General features: G+C 41.7%; 2 protein-coding genes across 7 annotated transcripts in view; one reads left to right on the forward strand and one right to left on the reverse strand.

Moving 5' to 3' along the window:
- The window catches only part of cstf3 (cleavage stimulation factor, 3' pre-RNA, subunit 3), a 113012-nt gene extending 96348 nt beyond the window's left edge, over positions 1-16664 (forward strand). For all 3 annotated transcript variants that reach the window (XM_080189962.1, XM_080189964.1, XM_080189963.1), the window contains 8 exons: positions 1076-1219; positions 1305-1407; positions 2338-2407; positions 5222-5417; positions 7335-7488; positions 7689-7783; positions 10440-10500; positions 15893-16664. In XM_080189962.1, the coding sequence (XP_080046088.1) occupies positions 1076-1219; positions 1305-1407; positions 2338-2407; positions 5222-5417; positions 7335-7488; positions 7689-7783; positions 10440-10500; positions 15893-16098 (1029 nt within the window). In that variant the 3' untranslated portion in view covers positions 16099-16664. The remainder of the gene's footprint in view (positions 1-1075; positions 1220-1304; positions 1408-2337; positions 2408-5221; positions 5418-7334; positions 7489-7688; positions 7784-10439; positions 10501-15892) is intronic.
- LOC145343725 (T-complex protein 11-like protein 1) overlaps positions 7812-21627 on the reverse strand; it is a 53609-nt gene continuing 39793 nt past the window's right edge. For 2 of the 4 annotated variants that reach the window (XM_080189967.1, XM_080189966.1), the window contains exon 11: positions 17794-21036. In XM_080189967.1, the coding sequence (XP_080046093.1) occupies positions 20789-21036 (248 nt within the window). In that variant the 3' untranslated portion in view covers positions 17794-20788. Of the gene's footprint in view, positions 8327-16879; positions 17023-17793; positions 21037-21627 lie in introns of those variants that run through there. The other 2 variants (XM_080189969.1, XM_080189968.1) reach the window with 2 other exon arrangements.

Raw genomic sequence — 21627 nt, forward strand, 5'->3', positions numbered from 1 at the left:
TGATCTATATCTTAATTAAATTTACAGCTTCGACTCTGTTACTTTTAATACCCTCATCTAACAAAAAGCTGTAATAGTTGAGTTGAGCACTTAACCAGCTATTATTTAATTGTTAGTTATGTTCTTTTGTATTTTTTAAAATTTCCCTCCTATTGGATTTTTATGTTAACGCTCACTGTAAATTTAGAGCCTCAGTAACTGTTGTACAATTCCTCCAGTGCCACCAGTTTCTCACTACCTCATCCAAATAACAATTCTTTATACAGTCATTTGGTCATATAGAATTTGAATATTGCTGTTGAGGCATGTTGTTGAAACTTTTTGTCTAGCACTCACCAGAACAAACACAAGAAAACCAAATTTTCAACAATCACAACCACATGAGAAAAGGGTGCTAATTGGTTGGCAAATGGAATCTGATCAGCCAAGATGTTTCCATGGAGAAAGCACTGGGAAACCACAGACTCCCCAAGCTTCCAAGTAATTTAAAAAGGCATAAGGCTTGAATATATTTCCTTTGTTTGCAGAGAATATTACAAGCTTAACTCATTATCTTGAATTGGTTGTTAGTGTAACTATTAGCACACTCAAGATTGTCCAGCAAGTGCTGCCCAATCACAGAATCACTTCTAATATCTCTTTTTGGGGGGTTTTGCAAGTACAGGCTGATCGAGTACATTGCGATTGTTTGAAGTTTGGTATTTTTATGTTTATCCTGATAAGTGCAAGTCAAAAATCTTCATCAACATGTGTCTCTTTTCAGCAAATTCTTCATATCTAAGTCAAGACTATGACTATTTAGCCTAGGAGTGCAGCAGGCTTACTCCCATGAGTTCCAGCACGGTTTGCAGGACAATGTTTTGTAGTGAGTAGGTTGCCTCACCCTTCTTAATCTGAGAATATTGAGGACAATGTCTATTTCCCCTACCGTCTGAGATGTGCTAAATTAATTATCACAGGCCAGGAGTGGATATAGAGTCTTCATGGCCCTGGACTAATTATACTTGTAATTTTAAACTGAGAAGCATTTGATTCATTTTTAAATGTACATTAATTTTCTGTTGCTTGATTGAAGGTTTACACCCAATACATGAAATTTGCGCGGAGAGCAGAGGGCATCAAGTCTGGTCGATCCATATTTAAAAAAGCAAGGGAAGATCCCAGAACACGCCATCATGTCTATGTGTCTGCTGCACTAATGGAATACTACTGCAGTAAGGTGAGCTCCCTGGTTCTGTCGTAAGGCTCACAGCTCGGTCCCATGAGACTCCCCCTACATAACAGCTCTCTCTGCTTCCTTTCAGGACAAAGCAGTGGCCTTCAAGATATTTGAGCTAGGTTTAAAGAAGTATGGGGACATTCCAGAATATATATTGGCATACATTGACTACCTTTCTCATCTTAATGGTAAGGACTGTGTAGTAAAATTCAAAAGCGACTCATTGTGCCTTTAAGAAGGAACGGTTTATTAACTAATATATATAAGGCAAGGGTCTGACACAGCCAATACACAAGTACTCTTCTCCTTCCTGGCTGCAACTAATGTTTGTTCCTGTCCCTGGAATGTGCCCATGTTCCCAATTGGCTCAGCTTCTTGCGTGGCCTCTCCATATGGTCTGGCCCAATCACATGGCCCTCAAAAGATCACCCCCTTGAAGAGGCCATGTTACTTTAAATGAGTGTCTCATTTACAGCTGTCAGCCATTCTTTAGACATATGAGAGAAAGATGTACGCCTGTTTTTGATAATCATAGAATTGCTGGAGTACAGAAGGGGGCCATTCGGCCCATCAAACCTGCACTGACAGCAATCCCACCCAGGCCCCACCCCTGTAATTCTACAGATTTGCCCTGCTAATCCCCCAACACTACATGTCAATTTAGCAAGGCCAATCAACCTGGACTGCGGGAGGGAAACTGGAGCACCTGGAGAAAACCCATGCAGACATGGGAAGAATGTGCAAACTCCACACAGACAGTGACCCAAGGCTGGAATTGAACCCGCTGATGCTGTGAGGCAGTAGTGCTAACCCACTGTGCCACCATGTCACCCCCAAATGTGGAATCCCTAGCTGCAACCTACTGTCAAAACCCAGGTGATGAGGGTGACCGTACAATTAGATTAGACATAAAAACTGTTTCAAAGGAAGGTTAGCTTGGTGAGCAATCTGGCTGTATGGGATTAAATCAGGCAGCTCATGAGGAGAAGTACTCAACGGACTAAATGGCCTGCTTCCTGAAACAGTCAATGAATCCTGAAGAGAATCTTTATGTATAATGTCCTGTCACAGTTCCTGTACAGCAGCTTGTGGTTAACTGCATCTTGTCTACATTTCAGAGGACAATAATACCAGAGTTTTATTTGAACGGGTGCTGACGTCTGGATCCTTACCTCCTGAGAAATCTGGGTAATATTCCAGTCTTTAAAGATTGAATCTCTTAAAAAAAATTTGATTTTTTTAGGTGAATCTGCACTGAATGTTATTAAGTAGTCATTTAGCACATAGCAACCTTGCTATGCTTTTCTGAACATTTTCATTTGAGTTTTATTTTGGAAAACATTCTTTAGATTATGCCTTGCCTTTTCCAGTCATGGTTCTGTGTTACAGTGCCTTATGTAATAGTGAACAGAGTACTGACACAGTCAAACTCCTCTTCAGTCACATTATCTGATCATTCATATATTTTTAACACTAGTAAATGACTGAGCTGATATGAGTAGACTGGTTATACTCTGAAGAACAAAAACAGTTCTACATTCTAGGATGAGAATAATAAATTGTAATAGACTCCTGGTTATCCCTACTTGGGCGTTGAGCTAATTCCCATTCATTTATGGAGCAAATCAAAACAACACTCCAAACAATAACAAGAAAAGTACAGCACAGGAACAAGCCCTTCAATCCTTCAAGCCTGCATCGATTATGATGCCTGCCTAAACTGAAACCATATGCACTTACGAAGTCCGTACCCTTTCATTCGCATCCTGTTCATGTATTCGTCTAGTTGCCCCTAAAATGCTGCTATCGTACCTGCTCCCACCACCTCCCCAGGCAGCACGTTCCAGGCATTCACCACCCTTTGTGTAAAAAAAAACTTGTCTTGCACATCTCCTCTGAACTCTTCCCCGCGCACTTAAACCTATGTCCCCTAGAACTTGACTTTTCTACGTTAGGAAAGAGTTTCTAATTATCCACTCTGTCCATCCCACTCATAATCTTGTAAATCTGACAGAGGTTAACAAGATTATGAGTGGCATGGACAGAATGGATAATCCAGTGCATAAATTATCATCATTAAAGTGACAGCAGTTGGGCAAACCTCACTTTCATTTTAAATAAAAATAGCCTTTTTCCCCCCTTCAGTGTTGCTCTGTGTGCAGATGGTGGCTAAAGTTAAATTCAGGCCATTATCTCTCTCATTGCACCCGGCTGTTTAACATAAAGTACCTCAAGGAAAAAATGATTTACCCAATTTTGTTTTGAATCATTCTTTTGATAGAGCAGCTAAGGAGAAACTGTTTCAAGTAACAAAAGCGTCATTAGTCAGAAAACACAAATTTAAGGTAATTGGCAAAAGAATCATAGAAGATGAGGAAATTCTGTTCTTTGTGCAGTGAGTGGTTTGATCTGGAATTCACTGCCTGAAAGGGTGATGGAAGCAAATTCAATAGTCACTTACAAAAGGGAACTGGATCAATACTTGACCAGGAAAAAGTTGCAGGGCTGTGGGGAAAGGACAAGAGGAATGGAACTCATTGGAGATAAGTCCATCAAAGAGTCAGCACAATTATGATAAGCCAAATGGTTTCCTTCAGTGCTGTCATGTGGTTCTTTAAGTTTTCATTCATAAGAATAACACAAGTAGAAGCAGGAGTAGGCCACCAGGCCCTTCAAACCTGCCCCACCACTCAATACTATCATGGCTGATCTATGCTGGCCTCAGTTCCTTTCTGTGCCATTTCTTCATTGCCTTCTATTCCTTGGTCTATCGAATATTTATCCATCTCCACTTTAAATACTTCTATTGATCCAGCCTTTCAAGCAGAGAATTCCAGTGACTCACTACCCTCTGCGAGAAGTCATTTCTACACACCTCAGTTTTAAATGACCGGCCCCTTATCCTGTAGCTATGTCCCCTTGTTCAGGACTCTTCCACTACTGAAAACATCTCACCATCTACCCTGTCAAGCCCCCTCTGGAACTTGTTTGCTTAAATAAGGTCACCCCTCACGCTTCTAAACTTCAAGGAATGCAGACCCAGATTATTTTAATCTCTCTTGATGGGACAACCCTCTTATCACAGGAATTAGCTGGTGAATCTCCTTTCGACAGCCTTCAATTTTACTATATCCTTTTTAGGTAAGGGGACCAAAACTGTAAGCAGTATTCCTGGTGAGACCTCACCAACACCTTGTACAATTGCAACAAGATCTCCCTATTTTTAAACTCCAATTCTCTTTGCAATAAAAAACGAAATATTATTTGCTTTCTTAACTACTTGTTGAACCTGCCTGCTAGCTTTTTGTGACTGATGCACTAAAACACTTAGATTCCTCTGTACTTCACTTACCTGCAGTCTCTCTCCATTTTAGATGATAATCTGCCTTTTGATTCCCTGTACTGATGTGCATGACCTCACACTTCCCCACATTAAAACTCCATTTGCCAGGTTTTCACCCAGTCTCCCAACCTATCTATATCCCATTGCAGAATCACTATATCCTCATCACACTATACCCTTTCATCTATCTTTGAATCGTTGGCAAATTTGGAAACCTTACATTCTATTCCTTCCTCCGGATCATTAATGTAAATAGTGACCAATTGCAGACCAGGAACCAATCCCTGCGCCACTCCATTAATTACAACGTTCCACTCTGAAATGTATTCAAATGTTTTAAGTGACAATTAATGCAGATTACCACTACTGGTCTGAAGTTTAATTTATCTTGATTGGAAAATCCAAAAGAATTTTACAGTTTTGAAGAGGAGAATTGAGGACTCGGAAATGGTATAAATGACTTGCTGTGTAATTTCTAATGGGCCAGTTGTTGGATTCTACTCTCAATATTGCCTTTGTCATAGTCTTTGCTGAAATTTTAGATCTACTCACAAGAAGGCACAATATTAGAAAGCTTCTGTACTTTCAACATCACAGAGGGCTGAATTATGACTACCCTAATTCTAGCTTTTTCTTTATTGCTCTCATCAAAATTCTAGAGAGATCTGGGCACGGTTTCTAGCTTTTGAAAGCAACATAGGAGATCTAGCTAGTATCCTGAAAGTGGAAAAGAGGAGGTTTGCTGCTTTTAAGGAGGAATATGAAGGAAAGGAAACAGCCTTACTAGTGGACAGATACAAATTTATGGACCTGTTTCCCTGTTCAAACAGCGAACTTAAAGCTCTTGGATATAAGGTATGTACTTTTCCACTGTCACATCAATTCCTCCCTGCACTCTTATCACGTGTCAAGATGTGCTTCTCTTCATGTTTTTCAAGTTGTATCTGGCTGTGAAACTGAGGTTTTGTTTTGCAACTATGCCAGCTAATGCCAGTGTGAAGAGATTCAGTATCAGCATCATTAACATGGTGGCACAGTGGTTAGCACTGCTGCCTTACAGTGCCAAGGGCCCAGGTTCAATTCCGGCCTCAGGTGACTGTCTGTGTGGAGTTTGCACATTGTCCCTGTGTCCGCGTGGATTTTCTCCAGGTTCTCCGGCTTCCTCCCACAGCCCGAAGATGTGCAGGTTAAATGGGTTGGCTGTACTAAATTGCCCCATAGAATTTCACGATTTGTAGATTAGGGGAATTAGTGGGGTAAATATGTGGGGTTATGGGGATAGGGCGAGAAGTGGGCCTGGGGAAGATGATCTTTTGAAGAGTCAGTGCAAACTTGATGGGCTGAAAGGCAGCCTCTCACGGTAGGGGTTTTATGAAACCTAACTTTTCTTTGGCTCAGTTTCTCAGATTAAACTGCTGAGCCCTCAAAGGAGCTGTTCTGCTGCAAATTTGGATCACTGCAGTTACTTGAGATTATGCAAATCATTTACAGAATCACAGAATGTTACTGCACAGGCCATTCAGCCCATCATGTCTGTACCGGCTTGCCAAATGGGCATCATGATATCATGATTTGGTAACTTTTCCCGGTATCCCTTGCACATTGCTTCTGTTCAAATAGTTGTCTAATCCCCTCTTGAATGCCTCCATTGAACCTACCTCCAGCACACTTCCATGCAGAGCACTGCAGACCTGAACTGAACTCACTATATAAAAGAGTTTATTTTTCACATCACATTTGCGTCATCTTTAGAACAAATCCAAACAATCCTGTATACATTATAGTAAATCAGGCCTTCATTTACTGTAGACCTACCACCAACTAATCATCATAAATGACTGGGTGGAGGTCCAAACTTGAAAAACAAACATGACTGACCAGTCATCAATGGAGTAAGAATGCCATCGCCAAATGGCAAACTTTTCAGGATATTAACAGTAACTGAAAGTGCTGTGAATTACAAAAGACAATTCAACAGATTTCTCATCCTAGATGGCACAGGTGATTAAGTAGGCCTAGCCTGAAGGTAGCTGCCAGGGGGTTGCAGCACTTTACTGTGGGTTTACAGATTTACAGATCTAATTTAAATGTCTGTTACCCTTGCGATGGCAGTAAGAATGGGCAGGTGAATGGGCAAACCCTGAAAGCTTGTGAGTTTACTATCAAATAAATTGGTTGGACTTTAACCTGGTGTTATGAGACTTCTTACTGTGTTTACCCCAGTCCAATGCCGGCATCTCCACATCATGACCCTTGTGATGGAGCAGGGAGGTTGCAATGCTGCAGGGGAGCAGATTTTTAGTTGGGCTGTCCAGTTAAGAGTAAAAGTATGACCCATTATATTTTTGAAATTATGAATGTGTTTGACAGGGTAGATTTCAAGAGAATATTTCCAATTGTGGGGGAATTAAAAACCATAAATTCTATAAGAAAGTAAAAAGAAATTAACAATTAGCATGTGGAACTCATTACCAAAGGAAATGATTGATGTTAATAGCTTAATGCTTTCAGAAGGAAACTAGTCATATTGAGAGAATAAAAAGTCATGATGAGATGAGTTAAATGAGAAACTCATGTGGAGTATAAACATCAGCACAGATTAGCTGGAGCAAATTGACAGTTTTTGTGTTGTATATTCCATGTAAAATATTGAAACTTGACCTAACACATTCAAGTTGAAGTTACTACGGGGAGAGTGGTGGGTAGTCAGGCAAAACAATGATTGCAGTATTCTGAAATCGTCAAAGAAAACAAATATTTGCCTGCTTGCAGGATGTTTCTCGAAACAAGCTGACTGCCATAATCCCAGACCCCATCGTGACTCCTTCAGCTGTAACTGTCATGAAGGATGAGGTCGATCGGAAGCCAGAATACCCAAAACCTGATACAAACCAGATGATACCGTTCCAGCCCAGACATTTAGCACGTAAGTACCTTTTATATTTGCTTTCCGGCAGTGGTAATGGATTTTATCGTAACAAGATATTTGGTCGACGCATAGAATTATTGAGTTCTTTCTAGACTCAGTCACAAGCTGGAGTGTCAATGATGCATTGTTTCTTTAACTTTATTGCAGTAATGCTGTGAGCATTGAAGGAATAGTCATGTTGTTTTTCCTTTGGACAGCTCCCGGCCTCCATCCTGTTCCTGGTGGAGTGTTTCCTGTACCTCCAGCGTCCGTGTTACTTATGAAACTGTTACCACCTCCAACTTGTTTCCAGGTAGGTACAAGGCCCTTTTCCAGTAAACCCCAGCTCAGGTGGAGTCATTTTGACTTGGGTAACAGTGTGAAACTGGAAATATCAGAGCAACAGTTACACACATTGCTGCATTTTCAATTCCATTGTTTACTGTGGGGAGAGATGTAAAAACACAGGATGGGGTAGTGAGGTGTGGGGCTGGGCAATATACGAGTTAAAATAGCTGCCAAGGATCCAGGGATACTCCCCACGCCTTACACTGAGTAATGGCAGTGTTTGCGATCTGAATATTTGTCTTTGTTTCCGAAAGTTGACAAGGCATTTATGGCTGTTTTCATTACCATCACAAACTGTAGGTAGGACCTTCACACTGTCAGATTCTTGCCTTGTGACATTTTTGCAATTGTGTGTTCAGGCTTTATATCTTGCTGGATGCGGTGAGTGCCATGGAGCCTGATGCTACATGAGGTGTAAATCAGTATTCCTCTTCACATATTTCAGATAGCAGATCTTGGTGTTCTAATTTATCCACAAGTGTTTGGAAAAACACAATCCTTTCCGAATCTGTCAACCCACAAAATTCAAACAAGTCAAAAAACACAACCTGAGTGAAATGCATGTGATATTGCCTGGGGAGGGGGCTGCTGGATTACATTGAAAGAGCTGAGTATTATTTCACATGCCCTGTTTCACTCAGAGTACAGAATTTGCAATTTGTCCATCTTGCTGAGGCTAGGCTATATTAGAATGTTGGCTTTAATACTATTTTCTATTTATCTGGAAGCTGGTAACTCATCCTGTCAGTACAGCGGCTTCTCTCAGTCCCCCTCCAGCCGCCATTCTCTGTGTGAAATTCTAGATGATTGTTAACATGCTTTTGGACCTCGTTGGGTCATATACAGGAGAGTCTGGTAATTCCCACCAGCAGGAACAATTGATCAGTAATCAGGAATCCTCAGTGAGATCCCCACCTATTTCTTTCCTCACCCAGATATGGTGATGTCCAGCAGAAATTAATTACCTCCACAAAGGCGAGGGTTCTAACCTACAACTTTTGCCTTCACATTCGTTATTATTTTCTTCTTTGTGGTAACTACAACGTTAATATATTGTGGTGTTAATGGTACAGACAATTTGACCAGTTATTAATGTACAACAACACCAATAATGCCGTTTGCAATATATCACAATATACCAGTGTTATAGAGTTTATAGAGTCAGATTCTCCCTGTCTCTGTAACCTTGCTGAAATCTCTGCACTTCTCCAATTCTGGCCTCTATTTCCCCACAATTATGATGATGAAATACCTGAGGGTGATTTAATATGTTACATGTGTTAAATAAATGTCAGTTTTTGTTGCTGTGGTCATTTATTATTGGAGCATTTGAAGTGTGCATTTTGTGTACAAGGAGAGCAGCAAAGTATCAGGGAACAATGGGGCTGCTGATGGACCTGATCCAGCAGCAGCTTGGGAGTCACTTCCTGACAGTCAGTCTCCACCTTCCTTGCAAGATAGTTCTAGACCAGGTCATTTAAATATCTCAATGCACCCCCTGCCGAACTGCAAACGGGACACCAAGGGTGGAATTTTCCATCCTGCCCACCATGAAAACCATAGCACGTGGGAAAGTTTGGCGGACCATGCAAAGGTCCGTTGACCTGAGGTGGGAATTTCCAGCCTTGGGATAAGCAGGGCCGGAAAATCCCACCCAAGAGTTCCTAAAGGGCCAGAATGTGATGTGCAGCCGCTATTAAGGAACTACTGGTTGGATGTGACATCTCCGGGTTTCTTTTTAAATGCCTTTGAAAGGCAGGTGGAGGTCAACAGAAAAGCGAGGACTATACAAGTGACCCCATTTAAGAAGAGGATTACGCTGGATCAAATTCTCTCCCTTACCCCATTTGACTTCCCCTAAAGCACCTGCTACATCCAGATGTTTTGCGACAGGAGAATGGTTCAACTATTCCAATCAGAGTGTGGGGAGATTTCTAATAAAATATTACCTGGAGTCCTGCCCCTGTCACTGAAACCAGGTCTCCTTCAGGCTCACTGTATTGGGAGCCACCACTTGAAGCGCATCAGGCAACCCTCTTCCCCATTGCATTATCAGCCCCAGCTTTTCACAAAATCACACAGTGCAGACAAGGCAGGTCTGCACCAACATGTAAAAATCACCTAACCTACCTACCTAATCCCATTTACCAGCATTTAGCCATAACCTTGAATGTTATGATGTGCCAAGTGGTCATCCAGGAATTTTTTAAAGGATGTGAGGCAACCCACCTCTACCATGCTCCCAGGCAGCGCATTCTAGACCATTACAACCCTCTGGGTAAAAAAGTCTTTCCTCATATGCCCTCTAAACCTTTTGCCCCCCCCCCCCACCTTTAACCTACGTCCCCTCGTAACTGACCATTCAACTAAGGGGAACAACTGTTCCTCATCCACTATGTCCATGTCCCTCAGAATCTTGTACACCTCGATCAGATTTCTCCTCAGTCTACTCTTCAATTACATATTGGCTCCTGCATATATTTAAAAATGAGAATACATTCTGGTGTTTTGGTGGAACTAGATGCAAATGGGGTGAGTCAGCGTATCATTTATTAAAAACTAAATTAATAATTAAATGCAGTGTATGCAATGATTTGATTTTGGAAATTTCCTTTCCACAGGGGCCATTTGTTCAGGTCGATGAACTAATTGAGGTTTTGCGACGCTGCCGGTTACCGGACAGTAAGTCGTGTTTATTGCTGCATCTTCTAAACAGAGGGGGATGTTTAAAATACACAGAGACATGAAATTGTTCCATGGGATACTCATGCAGTTTTAATACTTTCTCCTGAAATTGTCTTGCTTGTTCGAATATTTTTTCAATTAGTGCAAATATTTAAAATAAATAGATTAATTAATGTCTTTGGAGAGGAATTTCAAACTAGTCAAGTGTCTTTGAACCAACAAAATGTAATTCTTACAGTTTAATTCCAAGACCTTTACATCCTTTTAAAAATTAAATCGTTGTGGGTGGAGATTAGGAACAGCAAAGGGAGGAAGACGCTGGTGGGTGTCGTCTATAGGCCCCCGAATAATGATCTGGAGGTGGGGCGGGCTGTTAACGCGCAAATAAGTGCGGTGTGCAGGAATGGGACGGCCGTAGTTATGGGGGATTTCAATCTGCATATTGATTGGTCGAACCATGTTGGACGCGGTGGGCTCGAGGAGGAGTTCTTGGAATGCTGCCGGGATAGTTTCCTGGAACAGTGCGTGTTGGAACCGACGAGGGAGCGAGCTATCTTGGATCTCGTGCTATGTAATGAGGCGGGTAGAATTAGGGACCTTGCGGTGAAGGATCCTCTTGGGGAGAGTGATCATTGTATGGTGGAGTTTCTGGTGCAGATGGAGGAGGAGAAAGTGGGTTCCCAGACACGCGTACTTTGATTGAATAGAGGGGAGTACGGTAGGATGAGAGAAGAATTGGCGAATGTTGACTGGGGGAGCGCGTTGGAGGGAGGGTCTGCTGAGGAGCAGTGGAGGATCTTTAAGGAGATCTTTCTTGGTGCTCAGCGGAAATTTATTCCGATGTCAAAAAGGACCGTAGGAGGAGAGGTAATAAGCCGTGGATAACGAAGGAGGTGAAGGAAAGTGTTAAATTAAAAGCGGAGGAATTTAGAGTAGCTAAGAGTAGTGGGCGAGAAGAGGATTGGGAGAGGTTTAAATGTCAACAAAGATTGACAAAGAAGTTGATAAAGAAGGGTAGGAGAAACTATGAAGCTGGGCTAACGCTTAATATAAAAAAGGATAGCAAGAGTTTTTATAAATATATAAAAAGGAAGAGGCTGGCTAGGGTGAACGTTGGTCCTTTAGAGGATGAGAAAGGGGACCTAGTGGTAGGGGATGGGGATATGGCTAAGGTATTGAATAACTTTTTTGTTTCTGTCTTCACGGAGGAGGACGTGAATAATTTGCCGGGTGTTAGTGATGGAAAGGTGGTAGGACTGGAGGGTCTTAATGACATTACTGTTACTAGAGAGGCGGTGCTCGACAGACTGGAGGGGCTGATTGTGGACAAGTCCCCAGGACCAGATGGAATGCATCCGAGGGTTCTGAAATGGCGGAGGTGATAGTGGATGCCTTGGTGGTTATTTTCCAGATGTCGCTGGATTCCGGGGAAGTGCCGGAAGATTGGAAAACGGCTAATGTTACGCCATTGTTTAAGAAGGGTGCCAGGCAAAAGGCGGGGAATTATAGGCCGGTTAGTTTAACGTCTGTGGTAGGTAAAATGTTAGAATCCGTCATTAAGGAGGAAATTGCGAGGCATCTTGAAGGGAATTGCTTGATAGAGCAGACGCAGCACGGTTTCATTAAAGGGAAGTCATGTCTGACAAATTTACTGGAGTTCTATGAGGATGTGTCTAGGGCGGTGGATAGAGGAGAGCCGGTGGATGTGGTCTTTCTGGATTTTCAGAAGGCGTTTGACAAAGTACCTCACAAGAGGTTATTGCAGAAGGTCGAGGGACATGGAGTTGGGGGTAGGGTGTTAGCGTGGATAGAGGATTGGTTGTCAAATAGGAGGCAGAGAGTGGGGGTCAACGGGTGCTATTCGGATTGGCGGATGGTGACTAGTGGAGTGCCCCAGGGGTCGGTGCTGGGGCCTCAGCTTTTTACCATTTATATAGATGATCTGGAGGAGGGAACCAAGTGTAGAGTGTCGAAATTTGCTGATGACACCAAGATTGGGGGAACGGCAAATTGTGCGGAGGGTGTGGAGAGTCTGCAGAAGGATCTAGATAGGCTGGGCGAATGGGCCAGGAAATGGCAAATGGAATTTAATGTTGGCAAGTGTGAGGTGGTCCACTTTGGTAGGAAGAATGGTAGGAAGGACTATTACTTACGGGGCGAAAAACTGCAGCAGGCGACGGTGCAGAGGGACCTCGGGGTCCTTGTGCATGAGTCGCAAAAACCCAGCTTGCAGGTGCAGCAGGTGGTCAGGAAGGCGAATGGGATGCTGGCCTTCATAGCGAGGGGGATTGAATATAAAAGTAGGGAGGTCTTGCTGCAGCTGTATAGGGCATTGGTGAGGCTGCAGCTGGAGTACTGTGTGCAGTTTTGGGCGCCGCACCTGCGCAAAGATATTTTGGCCTTGGAGGGAGTGCAGAGGAGGTTTACTAGGCTGATACCAGAGTTGAGGGGGTTGAGCTATGAGGAGAGGCTGAATAAACTAGGCTTGTACTCGTTAGAGTTTAGAAGAATGAGGGGAGATCTCATTGAGACGTATAAGATGATGAATGGGATGGATAGGATAGAGGTGGAGAGACTCTTCCCGCTGAAAAAAGACAGTAGGACTAGGGGGCACAGCCTCAAGATAAAGGGGGGGGGCGGTTTAGAACAGAGTTGAGGAGGAACTTCTTCACTCAAAGGGTGGTGAATCTCTGGAATTCTCTGCCCGTTGAAGTGGTGGAGGCTGCCTCGCTAAATATTTTTAAGACGCGGGTTGATGGGTTTTTGATAAGAGAGGGGATTAAGGGTTATGGGGAGAGGGCGGGAAAGTGGAACTGAGCCACGACAGATCAGCCATGATCTTATTGAATGGCGGGGCAGGCTCGAAGGGCTAGATGGCCTACTCCTGCTCCTATTTCTTATGTTCTTATGTTCAATGTGATTAAAAAAAATGCTTCTCAAAAGAATTGTTTATTATAAAAATTGTGCACAGATGTGAACTAAAAGCCCACTTAACTGATCATATTTAAACATATTCTGAATTAATGAAAGTGAAAAATATTAGCACAAATCAGTTTAGATTCAACTTATTGGGAGTCTTTTTCCCTCCTCTTACCTGTGTTGGACAGAATTGTTAGGAAATAAACTAGCTACAATTAGTCTCAAAACCTTCTGTTTTCATACCTTTTTATCAAATTCATTGGCTGGGATCTTGTCACCATTCATGCCATTCCTGCAGCAGTGAACGGAGATTTAATTGAGCAGAAGCGTGGCACGAACAGCCAGTAAGATCATATCCATTAGATTGTATTATTTCGAAGCATTTATATAAAATAAACATGTCCAGGGTGCCCCTGGAATTAGTTTACCCCACATTACTCTTCCTTCAGTTTCCTTTGCTCTGCCAGAGTATCATTTGCAATAGCTTGTCTTCCCTCTCCCAGTCCATTACATGTTCCCCCAAAGATCTATCCTTGCCCCCTTCAATTTCGCATTTTGGGTGACATCACCCAAAAATACTATCCACTTTCAGAAACACACTAATGACATGCAACTCTGCACTATCCACTGTTATTAAATTGTAACTCTGCTTATCTGACATCCTGGCAAGACTGAAGCCAGTATCTTCAATTCCTGATCTTCATTCTCTCCATTCCCTACCCACTCAGTCCTTCTCTGTGGCAACTGCCTGAGACTGAGTCAAACTGTTCTTAATCTTGGTGTCATATTTAACCTCAAGATGAATTTCTGACCACTTCCAACCACATGTCTGCACCATTATGAAGACCACCTATTTACCTCTGTAATGCCCAACTTTGCTTTGGCCTCAGTTTATCTCATTCACAAACTCTCATTCACACTATTGTTGCCTCTAGTTTTGACTATTCTAAAGCAGTCCCAGCTAACGTTGCACATTTTAAGCCTGGATAAGATTCGGTGCAGACTCAATGAGCCAAATGGCCTCCTTAACCGTAGGGATTCTATGATTTTATCTGCCATAGACTTTGGGTCATTCTGCTGCCTACGTCCTTAATTCTTAAATCATCCCTATGCTCAACGACCCACGTTGTTTTCTTGTAAAGCGACACCTTGATTTTATTATTTTAATCTTCGTCTTCAGATCACTGTGTGGTCTCTCCCTTTCTTTTCTCTGTAATCTCCTGCAGCTATGATGTGGATGTGCTGGTGTTGGACTGGGGTAAACACAGTAAAAAGTCTGACAACACCAGGTTTTAGTCCAACCGATTTATTTGATAGTAAACTCACAAGCTTTCGAGGGGACTCCCTCTTCGTCAAGTGAACTCTCCATTCACTTGACGAAGAGGGAGTCCCCTCGAAAGCTTGTGAGTTTACTATCAAATAAATCGGTTGGACTAAAACCTGGTGTTGTCAGACTTTTTACTGTATCTCCTGCAGCCCCAAGCCTGGCAACGATATCTACGCTCATGTAATGCTGTACTTCCCTCCCTAAATCTATTCCCTCTCCTTCCTTTAAGAAGCTTTTAACCATTTGTCCTCACACCTTATGTTGCTTGGTATCTAATTTTGCTTTATAACATTACTGTGAAGTGCCTTGGGCCATGTTATTAAGTTAAAGACACTATGCAAGTTGTTGCTGCATTATATAGTGTGCAGTGAGGGAGATTAAAGGAGGTACTTGTGACTGAAACCACTGGCAGACTTGGACTGAAAAACAACTAATTGCCGTTACTTCACGCTAAAACATTGCAGATACACAACTCAATTGTAGAGGAAACTTGGCAACTCGTAATGAAATATCACAAGGTGTTTCACAGGAATGTTATAAAACAAAATTTAACACTTGTCATACTTTTAGTTCACAGGATGTAAGAGCTGCCAGCAAAGTGAGCAGCCATTTCTCATCCCTAATTGCCCTTGAGAAAGGGGGTAGTGGTGAGCTGCCTTCTCGACCTCCTGCAGTCCAAAAGGATGCTGGGAAGGGAGTTCCACTGTTGATGAAGGAAGCGTCAGAAGTCCCAGTCAAATTGGTGCATGACTTGGGGTGCTGGTGTTCCCATGCACCCGTGGTTACAGGAACCATGCGGTATCTTCTCTTTTGGAGTACATGAATGTAGCATGTAGAATTTTAGTAGAATACTTATAAATTTCTCATGCCACAAACTTGGAATAGAACGTGTCTGTTGAGGGTCCATTCATAGGAAATTAATCTTTTGCTTGGTAGTGCAGGGAAAGATTAGCTAAGACGTATGATAGTAGCTCTGGCCAGCGGTATGGTACCTGAGGCAATACATGTAAACACAGCTTATCTGTTGGGTGTGTATATTAGAAACTGCAGGTTCCTGCCAAAAAGGAAATGCATGTAATGATGGTGGCTTTCCCACCTATTGCAAAGTATGGGTTTATTAAACTCTGCAATTTACTTTTCCAGCTGTTGAACAGGCTATTGAGCTGATAACTGGAGGCCAGCCCGAAACAGTGATTGAAGGAAATGGACCTATAGAAAATGATGCTGTGATGAAAAAGCCCCTGAAGAGGGCAGCCAATGAGGACTCTGATGAAGAGGAGGAGAAAGGAGCTGTGGCACCTCCTGTACATGACATTTACAGAGCACGTCAACAGAAACGAGTCCGATAAACACACCCATTACAGACTGCTTTGGTGTTTTGAAGGAACTGAATGTCATTCTTAAAATATCGAGACAGAGCTACATCTTCTTCACTTGCCTGTGGAAATGAGACTGTGCTTTCACTGTTGTGCCTCATTCGAATCAGTTTGGCTCATTTGGATGGGAAAAAAAGATGGATAATACCTTGTTTCCTCTCTACGCAAAATGTCATTGTTTTCAACAGGCTCTTGTTTGAGCAGAATAGAAATAAGTTTTGGTCTTGGCCGGGCGTAGAGATTGTGCGTGTGCACATACTGCGTTAACATTTCAACTGCGATCCATGCAAGTCTGCTATTCAGATGCAACTTGTGAATCTTTGTGATTTTGTTTTATTTGTCAGTTTCATTTTTTTAAAAAGTGGATGGTGCAAATGAGGGGAAGTATTTTAATACCCACAGCTAAAATGCCACAGTCCTGTTGTGTCACGTGGTTTCCTGCCAAGTCTCATTTTACTATTATTTATGGCAATCTGTTTCCTTTTGTAATTTGACAGCCTGAACACAATCTTTGTAATAAAGTGATAAAATACATTTAAGCTCAGATCTTTATTTGTGTGTATACACAGTCTTCCATTCTGCTGCAATGTGCAATTTCCAGCTGTCAACACTGTCACATGCTGTACGTTATATTCTGTGGTAAAAAAATTAAGATGCACAGCCTTGCATATATGACAAGTTTGAATTTAATCAAGTAGGACTTTTTTTTCTAACTTTTATAAAGTTTTTTTTTAGTTGTCTAGTAGGATAGGGAGAGAAAGCTGACCTCAATCCACTCCATCCACACAGGCTCTATCCAGTTGGCATCAGTGGATAACAAGTAGGAATAGGATAGCTGGCTCTTGTCCTTTCCTGACCCAAGGACTTTCCTCTGGGGTATAATCACCAGTTCTACAACTGATACAGAATATTGAATACCATGTTATCCATAATAAAAAAAACAACTACTGACACCAGGTGAACCTGTTTATTACATCAGGATACATAGGTTTGACTTTTTTTGCTTAAATACTACACATTATCACTATTTATTGTTGTAGTGCAAACTTCTGGAAATAAGCAGCCATAAAACATTATGCACCATCCTTCAAATCGTTCTACAAAATAGGTTACCAGTGTTTACACTGGCAAAGTGGCACTTGTCACTTCCACAGCTGCCTTCTGCTACAACACACGCAAACATAATGCTAATGAGTGCAACATAATACTGCAACATAGCCAGCAGCAGGGAAAGCACTGAGGGTTTATGACGATTGTGATGCAACTAATGCTTTCACTTCTCATGCTGGCATTCCTTAATTTAACACACTCACTATGCATGAAAGCAAAATTCATACATTTTCTTCTCATTCTTAACTTTTCATAACTTTTCTACTGTAGTCTCAATATTTTGGTGACTTGTTGAAATGTATAAGTATTAGGAAATGGTTGGGCATTGATTTTCTTTTTTAAGACAAGTATATAAATTGCACTACAACAAAAGGAAAACACAGTAAAATCTCCACAGACTGAAGGAACAAATTTAAGTTGGTTTGAAGTCAAAGGTGAATCTCCACTGACACTTCCAAGTCAAGGTGCTGTTTGATTTTTCTCTCTCCACCTGCTCTCACCTAACTGTCCATCTTCTGGTCGCTCACATGTCCATTCCGAGCGCTCCACCCCCCCCTTCCCCATCAACCCTCACTTTCCTATCTTGCCCCAATCCTTCCCCTAGCCACCTCTGCTGTCTCTTCATCAACTACCACTGTAAAGGTCATTCCTATTTCTAGGATCTTATTCTATGCAATATATTTAACAGCACAGTGCAAAGCAATATATTCAAGACTTCTGAGGCATGATAAATGTAATTTTTTTTAACCTTCACCCAAGGAAATACTGTTGTGGGCCTTCAATAAATTAGTCTTGGCTTAACAAGAAATGTGCAACTTCAGAGTAATCTATGAAGTGTGATCTGAAACCAGGATTTGTTTATACTCAGGTAGGTTCTTCAGCTGGGCACCTGTACCACTCTGATTTGCAGTCTCTTAAACCAAAGTTGTCATCCTGGACAACAGGCCTAGCTTCTCACATCGAGGATAGTAGCTTTCTGTGAGGGCTACAGCTTAAAGTTCATTTATAAAAAAACACACCACAAACTACTATGAGGAGGAACTACCCTTCCCGGGTTTTCAATAAATAGCAATGCTTCTGAAATGGGATTTGTGCCCAAAGGTTGTATGTAGGGCATCTCCCCACCCCACCCCATCCCTGCTTCTGCCATATATAAGCATTGACCAAGAGGAGCAGTGGGTCACTGCAGGCAAGGAAAGGGGAGTAGCACCTGACCTTCATGTCATTAGTTGACAGTAAGCAATCAACACCAGCTAATGCCAAGGATTGTTCCATATTTTAGTTACCTGGCACTAACAGGAATTTCACCAATATTGATTGGTGGTGTGGAAGTCTATTGTCAAATAGAAACAATTGGTGTCGACAAAAGTCCCACCAGGCAGCACTCTTTGCACTGAGGAGCAACTCCACACATTCAGCCTTAAATAACAAGTATTTAAGTGGTGGGGGAGATGGTAATGTAGTGTTAATTTCATTGGACTAATAATCCAGAGGCTCAAACTCAGAACATGGGTTCAAATTCCATCATGGAAGCTGCCAGAATTTAAATTTCAGTAACTGTGATCATTAAACTATCACTTATTGTTGTAAAATCCCATCTGGTTCACTAACGTGCTCTTTGCTGTCCTTTGGTCACAATAATAAGGCAGATTATTATTTGAATGGGTGCAAATTGAGAGAGGTGGATACTCAGCAACACCTTGGTGTCTTCATGCATCAGTCGCTGAAAGTAAGCATACAGGCACAGCAGGCAATAAAGGCGGCAAATGGTATGTTGACCTTCATAGCGAGAGGATTTGAGTATAGGAATTGCGATGTTTTCCTGCAATTATATAGGGCATTGGTGAGGCAACACCAAGACTATTATGTGAAGTTTTGGTGTCCTTATCTGAGAAAGGATGTTCTCGCTATAGAGGGAGTGCAGAGAAGATTTACCAGGCTGATTCCTGGGATGGCTGGTCTGACATATCAGGAGAGATCAAGTTGATTAGGATTGTACTCAATGGAGTTTAGTAGAGTGAGAAGGGATCTCATAGAAACTTACAAAATTCTAACAGGGTTAGACAGGGTGGATTCAGAAAAAATGTTCCTGATGGTGGGGGAGTCCAGAACTAAGGATCATAGTTTGACGATAAGGAGTAAACCTTTTAGAACTGAGGTGAGGAGAAATTTCTTCACCCAGAAGATGGGGAATGTGTGGAATTCACTATCACAGAAAGTAGTTGAGGCCAAAATATTGTGTGATTTCAAAAAGAAATTAGATATAGCTCTTGATGCTAAAGGGATCAAGGAATACGAGGGAAGGTGGGATCAGGATATTGAATTTGATGATCAGCCATGATCAAAATGAATGGCAGAGCAGGCTTGAACAGCCAAATGGCCTACTCCTGCTTCTAGTTTCTACGTATCAGTCTGGTCTACATGTGACTCCAGACTCATATGCGATTGACTCTTACCTGCTCCCTGAACTGGTGTAGTTAGGACTATTATGGATGAGCATCAAATGTTGGCTTTGCCAGCAACACTCGCATCCTATGAAGAATAAAAAAGTAAACCATCCCAAGGTGCTTCACAGAGGACTTATCAAAGAAATTTTGCCACAAAACCACATAGGGAAATATTAGGGCAAAGGATCAAAAATAAATTTTAAGGGGCATCTTAAAGGACTAAGGAAAGATAGAGAGATGGACAGGGTGAGGGAAGGAATTCCAGTGCTAAGGGCCTCAGCAGCCGGAAACAGTCAACAATGAGAATTGGAAGAATGCTGATTATCTTGGAGACTGTTGGAGAAAGTTACAGAGATGGGGATTGGGAGACGCCACGGTGGGGGGGAGGGGGGATCTGAAATCAAGGACGAGATTTTTCAAGTTTGGCATTGCCTAATTGGGAGTCTGCAAGCATAGAGGTGAAGAAGGAAATTGACTTGAAACAGGTTAGGATCGAGGCAGTGGAGTTTGGATAAGTTTAGGTTTATGGAGGGTGGAGGGTGGAAGCTGGAAGGCCTGCTAGGAATAGTCAAATCTAGGGGTACCAAAGGCTTGTGATGGCTTCAGAAGCACGTCGGTTGGTTACTGCAGTTTGTAAAGTAGCCTTTAGATTTTAAAATCAGTCCCAGTGATTGTGGTCTTAAAATGTTTTTAATTGCATCAAAATATCCTTTTGAGGAGTAAATAAATGTAACCACTAATTATATTTATCAGAAACTATATTAAAAAAACTGCACTTGGCATCTAATATCTGTTCAAGTGGCTCTATTGATTGGGTTTTTATTTGTGAGTGAGAAAGCTCATTTTACAGTGGGGTCCAGAATTAGTAAATCTACAAATACAGGATGAAATGTTTTCCTGACTTTAGAAGAAGCAGTGGTCTTAATATTGAATCACATCCTTTCTAATTTACAGAAATTTGAAGGGACAAATGCCTTTGCACCCTACCACCTTAGAGGCAAGGTCATTCTTCATCAGTGCCCACTCCTCAACCAGCTTGACCCTTTCTCAGATGTGTGGAGGTTGATACAAATAAAAGGACATTGTTGGTTAAACGTGCAATGTTTCTATCTCGATGATAGTTGCTCCTCCTCATTTGGCTCAGACGGCTCCAGGCCATTCTTTTTGAGCACTTTAGTCAAGATTGTGTCATAATAAGGACTGAAGACTAACTTGTTATAGTTTACAAGGTGAAGAAATTTGACGGTTATTTCTTCCAACTCGCTTCTAACAGGGCCAAGTCCTCCAGGGATTGCAACTGATTTTGGATTGCTTGACGCAAGATGCATCTTCAGGAACGTCTGGATGCGTACATCTGCCAAAGAAATACACAACTGAAAACAGCATATTTATAATAATGGCGACTGATACTAGATTTAATGGTAAAAGTCTCTTGGAAAAAGAATATAAATTAAAATGGAGCAATCAGATTATTATGCTGCTGATAACAAGGTACTTATTAAATTTGTCCGTGTCAACATGGAGACCAGGAAAGGTACAAAAGCTTTAGCTGTAAATATATTTTCATGCTATTGTTGATGGTGGATTTGGTATCTTTGGAATCACCTGTACCCTCTGATTAAAAGCAACTTTATAAAGAAACATGTTGATTATTCACTAACTTGATGGAACAAAAATTCAAAACTACTCTTAAATAGTTCTAGAATTGGTTTCAAAAAAATATGAAGTGCTTCCCCCAATTTGACAGGACAGCCACATGACATTAATAGTACAGGTAAGAATGTGGAATTCACTACATGAATTGATTGAGGTGATTAATGTAAAAATGCATTTAAATAGAAGCTAGAAAAGTATCTAAGGGAGAAGAGAATAGAAGGAGTTGTTGATTGGGAGAGGTGAAATTAATGACAGCCTCATGTGAAAGGTAAACGTCAGTGTAGACCTG

The sequence above is a fragment of the Carcharhinus amblyrhynchos genome, chromosome 6 (assembly GCF_965287045.1).
Source record: "Carcharhinus amblyrhynchos chromosome 6, sCarAmb.v2.hapA, whole genome shotgun sequence".
In the NCBI taxonomy this organism is placed as follows: Eukaryota; Metazoa; Chordata; class Chondrichthyes; order Carcharhiniformes; family Carcharhinidae; genus Carcharhinus; species Carcharhinus amblyrhynchos.